At 41.2% G+C, this 12,654-nt stretch overlaps 1 protein-coding gene across 5 annotated transcripts in view; it reads right to left on the reverse strand.

The window, feature by feature from the left end:
• Positions 1-2,782: 2,782 nt before the first annotated feature.
• LOC136004468 (zinc finger SWIM domain-containing protein 6-like) overlaps positions 2,783-12,654 on the reverse strand; it is a 176,896-nt gene continuing 167,024 nt past the window's right edge. For all 5 annotated transcript variants that reach the window (XM_065660961.1, XM_065660958.1, XM_065660960.1 and 2 more), the window contains 4 exons: positions 12,170-12,327; positions 11,515-11,678; positions 7,314-7,395; positions 2,783-5,308 (listed from right to left, as the gene is read on the reverse strand). In XM_065660961.1, the coding sequence (XP_065517033.1) occupies positions 4,446-5,308; positions 7,314-7,395; positions 11,515-11,678; positions 12,170-12,327 (1,267 nt within the window). In that variant the 3' untranslated portion in view covers positions 2,783-4,445. The remainder of the gene's footprint in view (positions 5,309-7,313; positions 7,396-11,514; positions 11,679-12,169; positions 12,328-12,654) is intronic.

The following is a 12,654-nucleotide window of genomic DNA, read 5'->3' on the forward strand; positions in this document are numbered from 1 at the left end:
GGGGCAGTTACCCAGAAGGGCTAGATCACTGCTCTGTCGGGCTGGGTATCGGTCAGCAGGTGGTGAGCGGTTGTATTCTCTTCCCTTGTTATTTCCCTTATCATTATTATTACTGATCCTGCTCAGAATGTGTGGGTAAAGCCCTTCCCAAATCTTTGTTAGTGAAGACAATCCATCCCATAGAAGGAAAACTCCTAACTTCAAACCCGGGCAGATGGAGCTCATCTATCCGTGTTTGGTCTTCCATAGAATCATAGAATAGTTAGGGTTGGAAAGGACCTCAAGATCATCTAGTTCCAACCCCCTGCCATGGGCAGGGACACCTAACACTAAACCATCCCACCCAAGACTTCATCCAACCTGGCCTTGAACACTGCCAGGGATGGAGCACTCACAGCCTCCCTGGGCAACCGATTCCAGTGCCTCACCACCCTAACAGGAAAGAATTTCCTCTTTATATCCAATCTAAACTTCCCCTGCTTAAGTTTTAACCCGTTACCCCTTGTCCTGTCACTACAGTCCCTGATGAAGAGTCCCTCCCCAGCATCCATCTAAGAGAATGACACTTACAAAAACCTACAACCTAAGGACTTTGCTGTCACTGTCCTAGCTAGCTAGGCCCTGGCAGATAAACTTGAGGTGTAAAGGGTGGGGCCAGTTCTGTGCACTCTCTGCTGCACCTAAAAAATCCATTGCGCAGGCTGGAAGGGTTTACTCACACTTGCAAAGCCCTGTAGCAACAGGCACTTCAGGACACTGGTCGCACAAGATTGTTCCAGGAGATGACAGTCCTTTTCGGAAACATCCTGAATGCCTAAGCAGCCTTTTTTCCAACCAAATTTGCCTATCCCACACTGCCCTTAGTCATCATGCTTGTAGCAGGCGTGGGTAAACCCTTTCCCAAATCTTCACTCGCAAAGCCAAGCCATCAATCAATTATTACTGGTGGTAGCAGTAGTGGTTTATGTTATACCTTAGTTACTGGACTGTTCTTATCTCAACCTGTGGGAGTTACTTTCTTTCGATTCTCCTCCCCATCCCTCTGGGAGCAGGGGGGAGGAAGGGGGGGGAGTGAGCGAGTGGGCTGCGTGGCTGAATTACCAGCTGGGCTTTAACCATGACAAAAGGGTTCAAGGAAACCCCACTGTAATGTGTCAGTATTGGCGTGCGGGACAAATTTGGACAAGAAGGTGCAGGCATTACACAATCCTTACCCATAAACTGTTAGCCAAGTCTGAGACTGGGATTGGATCCAGCTGCACACAGCCCCTCTAATATCCAGTACATGTTAATAGACATTAATTGATCCTGTGACCTTGCAGATGTCTGCAAATACAGCAGCTGATGCAATTTAATATACATATTCAGTGTAGTTTGTAACATGCTAAAATACCCATAAATCTTTGCTATCTCTTGCATCATCACGAGGCAAGGGTTGGACATAACAATTCATGGTTTGTGCCCCTTCCTTCCCCAGTTACCCTTGCAAAAAAGTATACTTTCAAGGGGAGAAGCACTTTAAAAGATGGGAAAATATTTATTTATGAACAATTTTATCCTTAGCTGGAACTGCAGAGCAAGAGAATACTTGAGGGTATCATACTTCCCAATTCTGTAAAGGTATCAGCTATATTATGATTTTTCCAAATTATATCCTTCATTAAAAGTAGATGAATCAGAAATAGAAGGCTGGATGACTTTTCAGTAAAAATCTGTGTTTTAATCAAATTGAAGGTGTCTCAGTGAAATAAATTTACTTCTAGTGCAAATCCATTCTATGGAACTACAAATTTAGATTATAGTCTAGTTTTGCTGCACTTAATGTTACTTATACCCACTTATATAAAAACTTTATTACTTCTAGACAAACCTGAAAGAAAACTAGCTCAAACTAATTTGACAGAACACTAAAGCATTATTGAAAAGTGACTTTCACAGACCTTTGAAAGCTTGCAGCATGAAACTTTGCAAAGGAAATGACAGAATATGGGTTTTCTATAGAACATGAATTTATTAATGCAAAATACTCAGTATCTTTTATACTTAATACTAGGAAGCCAATGTTACTTTTTATATTAAAAATACCCTCCAAACCAAACAAAAAATCCACCAGCACACCCCCCTCCCACCCCCCGCACACCCCCCTCCCCCCAAAAAAAACCCCAACCAACCAACCAAACTAAATAACCCATCCTCCAGAATTTCATCTGTACTACAATAACTGCTGACTGGTCATTCAAAGCACTGATCGCACATATTATCAGTCACAAATCTTACAGAGCAAAGGCTCCAGAAAAGCAGAAATGTTGGCAGTCAGCTGGTGAGCAGAACTCCATGCAGAGTGGAGTGAGCTGCATAGTTCAGAATACACAAAATGTTTTACAAAAGCCAAAGAAGAGCAAGAACTATCCTTGTATATATTTGCATCACATTTCAACTCTCATAGTCACCCAAATAATCCACTGAGTAGGAACATGCCCCCACTCACTCTTCCACCAGGGCAATATGTCATGTCTTACAGTTCATTGTATAGACCACACATCTGCAATCACAGGCAGCGTTTAGTCCCTCTGACGCACCAAGTCTTCTTCCACCAGCAAAGGAGCTGTTGAAATTGTGAACACTACCATTCCTCAGAAGATTTTTGAGGAATAAAAGATTTCTTTCCTGGTCTTGGTGGTCATATTGCTTATCATCATAATGCACCAAAGTTGCAAGCTGGGCATTTAAGATCTATGAACTATCCATACATAATTCGACAGACAACATAAAGGAGATAGAATCAACTTTCAGAAAACTAATTTTAATCAAAACAAGAAATTGTTGATCATTAACAAGTATATAAAACAGTGATTTAGTTAAATAAATTAATATCAGTGTATCAAATCTTAATTACTTTCAACTTGATGAGCATGTTTACATGGGTGATGAAGTACAACCTTTTTACCTATAATAATAAATAAAATGGAGAGCATGAAATAGTTTTCCCAAACAAAAAAACCTGCAAACATACCTCTAGCATGTTCTCTAATGAAGGGAACAAGAGACACTGGACAACTTTTGCATCAAAACATAAAAACTGCTTTAAAAAAATACAAGGATACAGAACCATCAGCTAAAGTAAAGACACTATACTGTAACCAAAGTTGTTATTTAATAATATAATGAATGGTTTGGTAGTTAGATCTCCAGTTTGGTTATTTTAAAGCATTAAGAAAAGGCAAGATAGAAGGCTGCTTTTGTTTGAGCAATTCTAGAGAAAATAAAATATATTAAAAAAAGACAAATGGAAAACTAGAACAGTTATACTTACACAACTTTGTCCTGCACAAAGTCAAAATACCTATGCAGAATATTTATATATATTTGTGCACAAAGATTAGCTTATTATTAGCTCACTGCAAAGGCTTAACATATCATGAAAATCATTTTGCGTTTTGTGTCAAAAAGGATATTTCTCTAAGTTTCCTAGGCTAGGTGGCACAAAATCCGATTCTAGCATACTGTAGCAGCTAAGGATTGCTGCTCTGGCTGTGTACTTTTTGTTGTCCCTCTTTAGTACAGTGCCTGTAGCAAGAATTTGTGTATACATATATATGTATACATGGGATGTGTATATATATATTTATATAAAATTTCCCCCATGCAAACCAAAAGGTGGTTCTGCATAGATGCCCAGCATATAGTTCACCACCTGAGAAGCAAGGCGCACTTTAGACCTTCAGATAGGTTTTCTTTTTTGTTTAAAACCAAGGTACTGCAGGTTCAAGTATTTTGTATTACATAGATTTTCTTGGTTTTATAAATTAATGTTATATTTTTTCAATATTCAGACATATACTAGAATATATATACACTACAATAAATGCTCTCATTCTTTTTAATTTTTTTTTTTATAAATCCCTGAGAATGTATGTTGACAGTCGCTAAGTTTCCACATGCACAAGCATTGTGTGCTATGCTTCTGGATGAACTGCAAAGCCATGTGGTCAGCCTCTTAACTGTATTTCACTTGTTGGTTTGTTTAAATATGCTGAAATGTAAGGATGAGTTACAAGGGAGTAAAGCTGAATCCATTCGAGGTACTTATCACGAGATGGAGGTGTTTGGTTTGCTTTGGTTTGGTTTTTAAAGCCATTGCAATATATGGGTTTTTTTTTGAGGCTCTGAACATGTAGAAAAAGGAGAGCAATGTGGGCTTTTGCCACTTGACAACATATACTCAGTGTAAACCAAACCTTTTTTAACCTCTCTCTCACACAAAACAGAAAAAAGGGAAAAAATAAACACAGACTTTTACAACATGACAGTTCAGTTTGCAAACTCAGTATAATGACAGACATATAATACCAGTGTGGCTCTGTTCCTTTAAGTTCAAAAGGATACAAAGGCAGGCTCAAAGCTCAAGTAAAAACAAATCCCCCCTTCCCCCCTCCACATTTTCATCAACCAAACCGCTCACGAACCAACATCATCAGTTTCTTTTTGCCTTTGTAGATTTGTTTTAGGTTGTCAATAAACTGTGTAAACTGGATGTGTCCATCATGAGCCATTAAGAAGGTCTCTCGGGCCTTGCTGAGGAACTCTATAAACTCACTATAGTGTCGCGGGCTGATGTGAGTGAGACGTGAATGTGTTGTATTAATGTAGGCTCCGATTGTGGCATCCAGGAGTTGTCTTAAAGGGGCTTTGTCCAATGACATGATCTTACCAGAGTTCCTCCTTCCATGAAGTCCCACCATGCCAGGAGTGGTCAAAGTACACCTACGCAAAATATCTGACAGTACGGTTGCACATTTGACACTTCTGACCACCAGAGGTATTATAGCTGCTAGCTCATTTTTCCCAAGGGAGTGGCTGAGTGCACATGCCCACAGAACGTCATTAATGGCAGGGTGTGTGTCCTGATTGTAACTCAGGTTGAGATGCGTTATAGCCAAAGTGGCCAGCTTGTATGCCCGCATGGGGTAACCACGGTGCTCCATGTATCGTGCTATAGTAAAAAGCTGAGAGTAACTCATGCTGGTTGTAGCAGCATCTAGAACAATTTGGTAAGCGGTCTCAAAAGCTATGTGATCCTTTTCACATAAGGTCAGTGCAGATAGGGCACAGTTTTGAGGATCCTTCATAGCACACTGTAGAGCAAGCGTCCTAGCACTGCTGGCCAGCTTCTCCTGCTGATGGCAGTCCAGATGCAAACGGACAATGGTGCTGTTGGACATCACTGTTGTAGCAACAATACTAGTAGCTTCTGTTGGAGTGAAAAGTGTAAACCAGTTTTGCATGATACTATCCAGTGCATAAATACCTGGGGAGAAAGAAAGAATCAGCCACAACTGATAAAACCTAGTAGATACAGATAATAGAATCATAGAATCACAGAATCATAGAATCATAGGATGGTTAGGGTTCAGCAAAAGATTACATTTTCAAAGTCTAACAGGTTGCTTGTACATCCAAGGAGATGTGCTTCAAGCAAGAAGGGCTAAACCAGATAACATGGTTGGAAAAGGACATTAAAACAAAGGCTACTGTGCAAACTCTATAGCAATCACTGTAATGCAGATAATAACTAAAAAGCCTGCAAGATAAGCTTTAATCTCCTGGTATGACAACTGAGCTGTTTATCTAAGACATTTTGGATAACAAGTTCTGGTTTATTTGGTCTCATCACATGACTCAAAAGCAGCCTTCACACTTCCTTTCTCAGTGTTCATCTCAAGATATAGTGAGTGCATGCACAAAAGAATATGAAAGCATATTAAATGTCTCATTTAATAGAACACCATAGAATTTAATACTAAGCACACACACACAAATCCTAAACCCCACTCCCTCCCAACAGGCTTTTCAGATACATCTTGTATCAAATTCATATGCACCTGAATTTCCTTATAATGGAAATACTCTGAGCAATATTCACTACTGGATATTACCTGAAATAGATATTTTCCTTAGTATCACTTTATTCCTGGCACATGTGTGTGGTGGTGGGGAAGAAGGGGGAAACAGTGACTAATGGGTTCCATGAATTGAGTCTTATAGCCAACTAGAGTGTCTTATTATTGATAGAGGCAGTTTACACATATCTGTGAGCCCACCTAAATCACACCCAGAGGTCCTTTTCTCCATAGGACTCTGATGTTTTCCTGTGTACCATTTCACTTGTGCAAAATTTCAGCATAGTCAGAAAATACCAGATCTTCATCTAAATAATCATAGAATCATAGAATAGTTAGGGAGGAGGGGAAGCTGGGAGGAAGCAGAGACAGGACACCTGACCCAAACTAACCAAAGGGGTATTCCATACCACATAACACAGTATATAAACTGGGGGGAGTTACGCAGAAGGCCCAGATTGCTGCTCAGGTCGGGCTGGGTATCGGTCAGCAGGTGGCAAGCAGTTGTATTCTCTTCCCTTGTTATTTCCCTTATCATTATTATTATTGGTGGCAGCAGTAGTGGTTTGTGTTATACCTTAGTTACTGGACTGTTCTTATCTAACCCTGTGGGAGTTACATTTTCTTGATTCAAAAGCAAAACCCCAAAATTAACATAATGTCCCGCTGAGTGCACTATTCTCCCACTACGGTCCTCTAAGTATGAGGCTAGTTCTGCTCCCACCTTATATTCACCTTACATGGATGGGTGCATTAATATTTGGTTTGCTTTCCAGTGCAGATGAGAGGCAGGCCACTATGTCATAGCCACATAACAAAGATGCACTGCACTCTAAGCTTGGATTTACCCAGGGCTTTAAAAAAACAAAACTGAGAAAACAAACAGCAAGCAACGATTGCCCCTTCATGAGATGGTCTGCCACACAGAGACATCCTCAGCATTTCATTCACCTATTTCCTGGTTCCTCTTCCCCACAGTTGACCAGATAGACAGCGTGCTCACCAGATTTTTGGAGCCTCACATTTCAGTGCAAGCAAAGTTGTAGAATGGTGTAACAGCCCATAACCGTGAGCCTTTTCTCTGCTGTAGCCTCAAACCCAAACCCAGTGTGGAGGGGACAAGGAGAAATCTGGGGTATTTCTCATGAGGTTATGCATGCCCCTACATTGCAGGGGAAAGAAGTCACACTGCATTACTCAACTATTGTCACACTTGGCTTGTGCTTATTCTATCACATGCTCAAAAAGCCCACTCATCATTGCCATAATTAATGTCTTCTAACAAAAGGAATTTTATAGATGAATAGGAAGTGGAAGACATTTGCAGAGCCTGGGTCCTGACAAACAAGATCAAGCCCTCTAAGATTAGCTGACAAAAAAGCAGGAGCCCTTGAGAAGCATCTCAAAACATACCTATTTCTGTTGCACATGTTACTAACCACCTCACCATTTCCCGCCGTCGCCAATTCAGTGTTGACAGCGTCATCCGCATCACCTATTAAAACAACACAAATAAAATACAAATTAATCCTATTGCAAAATGAAGGCAATATGCCAGCAATTAGGGATTCAAGTTACTCAAATACAGTGAGGTTCAAAAAGGCAGCCTCTTGCCCTCTCCACTCTGTTACTTCTTTTTAGTTGATATGTCAAAAGACTTGATAAATAGTGCTCAACTACCTTAGAAAAGCATACAGAGTAATTCCAACTACAGGTCCTTCAAGGCCAGAGGAGAAACTCTGTTTTATTCAGGGAGAGGAACAACCCCCCCCCCCCCAAAAAAAAAAAATACACTACAAAAAAGCCCAACCAATAACCAATTATCCAAACTAAAATATATTGTGTCTCCTCCCTCTATGTATTTAGTCTTTAAAGTGTGTATTGGGTTTTCGTGGCAAGGTTTTGGTAGTGGGGGGCTACTGGGATGGCTTCTGTGAGAAGCTGCTAGAAGCTTCCCCTGCATCCAATAGAGCAAATACTAGCTGGCTCTAACACAGATCTGCCACTGGCCAAGGCCAGGTCTGTTAGTGATGGTGTCAGCACATCTGTGATAACATATTTAAGAAGGGGAAAACACTATTGCACAGGAGCAATTGTAGCCAGAGAGATTAGTGAGAATATGTGAGAGAAACAACTCTGTAGACACCAAGGTCAATGAAGAAGGAGGGAGAAGAGGTGCTCCAGGTGCTGGAAAAGAGATTCCCCTGCAGCCCATGATGAGGCAGTCTGTCCCCCTGCAGCCCATGGAGGTTAACAGTGGACCAGGCATCTATCTGCAGCCTGTGGAGGATCCCATGCTGGAGCAGGTGGCTGTCTGAAGGAGGCTGTGACCCTGTGAAAAGCCTGGACTGGAGCAGGCTCCTGGCAAGACCACTGAACCTGTGGAGTGAGAGGAGCCCTCTGGAGCAGATTTGGTGGCAGGACTTGTGTTGCCATGGGGGACTCATGCTGGAGCAGTGTGTCCCTGAAAGATTTCCCCATGGAAAGGACCCATGCTGGAGCAGTTTGTGGAGAACTGTAGCTCACGGGAGGACCCACATTGGAGAAGTTCATGGAGGACTGTCTCCTGTGGGAGGGACCCCACACTGGACCAGGGGAAGAATGTGAGGAGTCTGTCCCTGAGGAGGAAGAAGTGGCAGAAACAATGTGTGATGAACTTGACCACAACCCCCATTCCCTGTCCCCCTGCACCACTTGGGGGAAGGAGGTAGAGAAGTTGGAAGTAAAGCTAAGTTCAGGAAGAAGGGATGGGTGGAGGGAAGGTGTTTTAAGATTTGGTTTTATTTCTCGTTACCCTACTCTGATTTGGTTGGTAATAAATTAATTTCCTCAAGTCAAGTCTGGTTTGCCAGTGATGGCAATTGGTGAGTGATCTCTACCCATCCTTATCTTGACCCACGAGGCTTTCATTATATTTTCTCTTCCCCGTCCAGTTGAGGAGGGGAGTGATGGAGTGGCATCCAGCCAGGGTCAGCCCACCACAAAATGTGTTAACTCTTGTTGAGCAAACTAACCCATCTAATTTTTCCCCCATCTGCATTTTTTTCATTGACTTCAACAATACAAAGAGGAGTTAGAGTGTACTGTGATTTAACTGGCTGCTTATTCTGAGATGTTATATATACACACTTCTAGATATATCCAGATATTATTAGTAAGTTGTAGAGATGATTTTGCTCTCTGAAGAACAAGTCTTGTGTCCTGGGTTGAGCAGCAGCAGTCATTCTTCTCCTTCTTAGGAGCTAGTACAGTGCTGTGTTTTGATCTTTTGGCCTTGGAACAGTGGTGATAACGCCGATGTTTTCAGTTGCTGCTCGAATGTTTGGTCTGGCCAAGGACTTTCTGAGCCTCATGCTCTGCCAGGGAGGAGGGGAGGCTGGGAGGAAGTAGAGACAGGACACCTGACCCAAACTAGCCAAAGAGGTATTCCATACCACAGCACGTCATGCCCAGGATGTAACTTGGAGTGACCCGGAAGGGTTGGGTCGACAGGGTTGGAGGAGGTATCGGTCGGTGCTCGGCTGGGGGGAGTGGGGCGAGTTATTGGTTGGCTGGTGTTGAGGTGTTGTATTCTTTCCTCTTGTTATTTCCTGTATCATTATTATCATTGGTGGTAGCAGCAGTGATTTGTGTTATACCTTAGTTACTAAACTGTTCTTATCTCAACCCGTGGGAGTTGCATTCTTTTCGATTCTCCTCTCCGTCCCTCCAGGAGCAGGGGGAGGGCAAGAAGTGGGGGGAGTGAATGGACGAGGTTTGTGGTTGGGTTTAAACCACGACACCTTGCAAAGAAGTTCCACCATAAAACCGTCATAGAAAAAAGGACTATACATTCTGATTACAGTGCCTGTATTTCACATCATTTGCTATTATTGTTGTCTATGTTGTTTCTTAAAATGTGGACAAATATGTTTATGCAGTAAAATGAACACTGCATGGAAGTTTCATGGAAAGCTTGTTTAAGCTGACTGGACAGACTCCACAGACATCTAGATGAAGAAAGCAAATAGTTTTCCCCTTACAATATCATTGATCATACTGTGGTATTACTATTTGTAGCAATTAAACAAAGAGCATAATAGGTCACAGTCAGAGCTTTCAGTGATGATCATTACATATTAATTCATAAAATGCACTCAGAAAACAGCTTGGAGTCAGCAAAATTTGTAAGAGCTTTTGTAAGAGTTTTTGACCTGAAAAAGTTTCCTGAACTGTTCTGGAATTAGGTACCTTTCATTTGATTAAACTGGCAAGCTGAGAGCACTAAGAGAGGAACCCTTTACTGAAGATAAAAAAAACCCCAAGGATTTAAAATAAAGCATATATTGATGTCTTGACCACAGAGAAGCTGAAGTTAATTTATACTTTTCACTTCTGCTCAATATGTTCTTGAGCCACCTCTTCCTAAAAGGGAGTTCCAGATCTGTTCAAATTATATCCAAAATCTGTGCTATCAATTGAAGAGAGCTTCTCAACAGGTTAGTAAGTCTGAAAATGACAAGAAGCCCCTGGGAATTACATAGCTTATCTGAAAGCTAAGCTCTCTTTCACAGAGAATACAGAGAATAACCTTGACTTTGTCCTGATGATTTTTTTTTTTTTTTAATAAGAATTTCTTATTCTAGAGGAACAGATGATCTCATTACCCATAAGAGAAGCAGATTTCCACAGCAACCATGGGAATAAGAAAGGCTAACATAGCAAACAATGTCAGCTTTCTGATTAAAGACATCTAAAAGTCTAGAATAGGCAAATAGTACCTTTCTTTGGCATGAGAAGCAACTGGAATAATATCCTTTCCCCGGAAGTGTTTGGAACTTTGTTTACTGAAGCAAAGTAATAAATGGTTTTCTGTTCTTTGCATTTTTTGCTTGTTTGGGGTTTTTTATTGTTTTTAAGAACTCCCTGAAGAGGGATAGAGAGATTTATTTTTGTTGAAATGAACTGTGTAAACTACAAGATTCATCAGTGTAAGGCAATATTACTCCAGATATAAAAAAAAAATTAGCTTTCTCTTTGTAGCTTGTGAAGTCTGATCTGAGGTTCTTGTACATGTCAAGCTGAGTCTGATACAGATGATCATCCTGCAGCTTGTGGAGTGCAGGATTTTATGAAGGAAGTGAAAGGGCTGCTGGTAGCACAGTCTGCCTTAGAAACAGGTCATTATGGTTGACCTTGGCTTTCTCCAGGAATTCAACAAGCACCTACCAAATCTCATTTGAAGGAAAAGAGGAAAGGATGGGAGGAATGATAAGAAGCCCCTCAACGCCATGGAAAAGATCTGCAAAAGTGCATTTCTGGCAAGCAGAATAATTTTGCTCTCTAGCCGTTCCTACATATACTTCCAAACCCACTGTATTAGTCCTCTCACCCCTGAACAGGAGTGCCCTGCAGACAGCTGCTCCCAGCTCTCTCTTCCACTTGAATGGTACAGAGGTGCAGATCCTTGCTCTGTGTTTACCAGTCAACTGTGCTTTGCATCAGAAAGCAGAACCTAAAAATTCCAGACAAAGCCCAAAGAGGGTATGTTCCTAAGTGACTTAAAGAGCCGCACCCACCAAGACGGGGTAAAATTTCCGTCTTCTACTGCAGTAACAATGAATGAGGGAAATACCTGAAGGCCCAACTCCAGAGAAACTTTCAGAAGGGTGATATCTGGCAAGCTGTCCATGAGTGTTGCTATTTTAAATGCATCCTGGGCAAGTTTGAAGATGTGTGATGAGGAGTGGATATTTTTCTGGATGGATTCTAACACTGTTTCCAGCCTCCGAACATCACCTGCAAAGTGTGAACAGAATCACCAAAATGAAACAAGCTCCCAAAACATCCAGAAATACCTTATAATTGAGCCAGCCATTGCTATGCAATAGTACGTTTCAGTTATACACATTTTAGTTTTTATAAACCTGCCATAATTAAATCGCATGAACGAAAGATACAAGACAGCACAAATTCCTCTAGTGCCTGCCTGATGGTACATGGCCAAAAGTCATCCCAATTTGTGAAATTTAAAAGTGAATTTTCTACTCCTGGATTTCACAATCTATATCATATGCCAGAACAAAAAGCTGTCCCATGAGTGTCAATTCAAGCTACTATGTAGCTAGTTTAACCACTGTGCTAGAAAATTGACAGGTTTAAGTCAGTTCAGTTTGTTGTTCCCATTTCAAGCTCCTGTCAGATTGTGATTTGGATTCCCAAACTTGTGCTTATTACATGTAATATTAAAAGCATACATTTAGTTGAGTATGTAACTGACAGCAATGTACCTTTGGCCGCTGTTAGCATGGTCGATGCCAGCTCACACTGCTGGGATTCTATGTGACTTAGGGTGAACCAGTGGGGATACCGGTTTGGAACAATTGATGCAATGTGGTGTGGGTGGGACATGTCTCCTGAAGGAGCTGTAGATTCCAACACTAGCAACCTGAAATAAGGAAGAAATCATGTTTCGTGAAATCATTATTATATTAGGCTACTCATAAGCAAAACTAAAGCTGCAAGAACACTTGACCTTGTTTATGAAATGTGTAGTTTCGGGTATAAAGGTATTGAAAACCACTTTTCTTCTTGGGGTATCTTAAAAGTCCATTTGCCAAACTTGCCTACATCAGTGGGCATCTGTAGGAATTCACAGGACAATTAAGCCATCCACTAGCCAAGGCAGCAGAGACTTTCTGTATCATCCATAGAGTTGAAGCTTTTTTCTCTCGCCTTGTTTCAGTCTTTGAATATTTGGAATACTTTCTTTACT

This window comes from Lathamus discolor, chromosome W (assembly GCF_037157495.1).
Source record: "Lathamus discolor isolate bLatDis1 chromosome W, bLatDis1.hap1, whole genome shotgun sequence".
Classification (NCBI taxonomy): domain Eukaryota; kingdom Metazoa; phylum Chordata; class Aves; order Psittaciformes; family Psittacidae; genus Lathamus; species Lathamus discolor.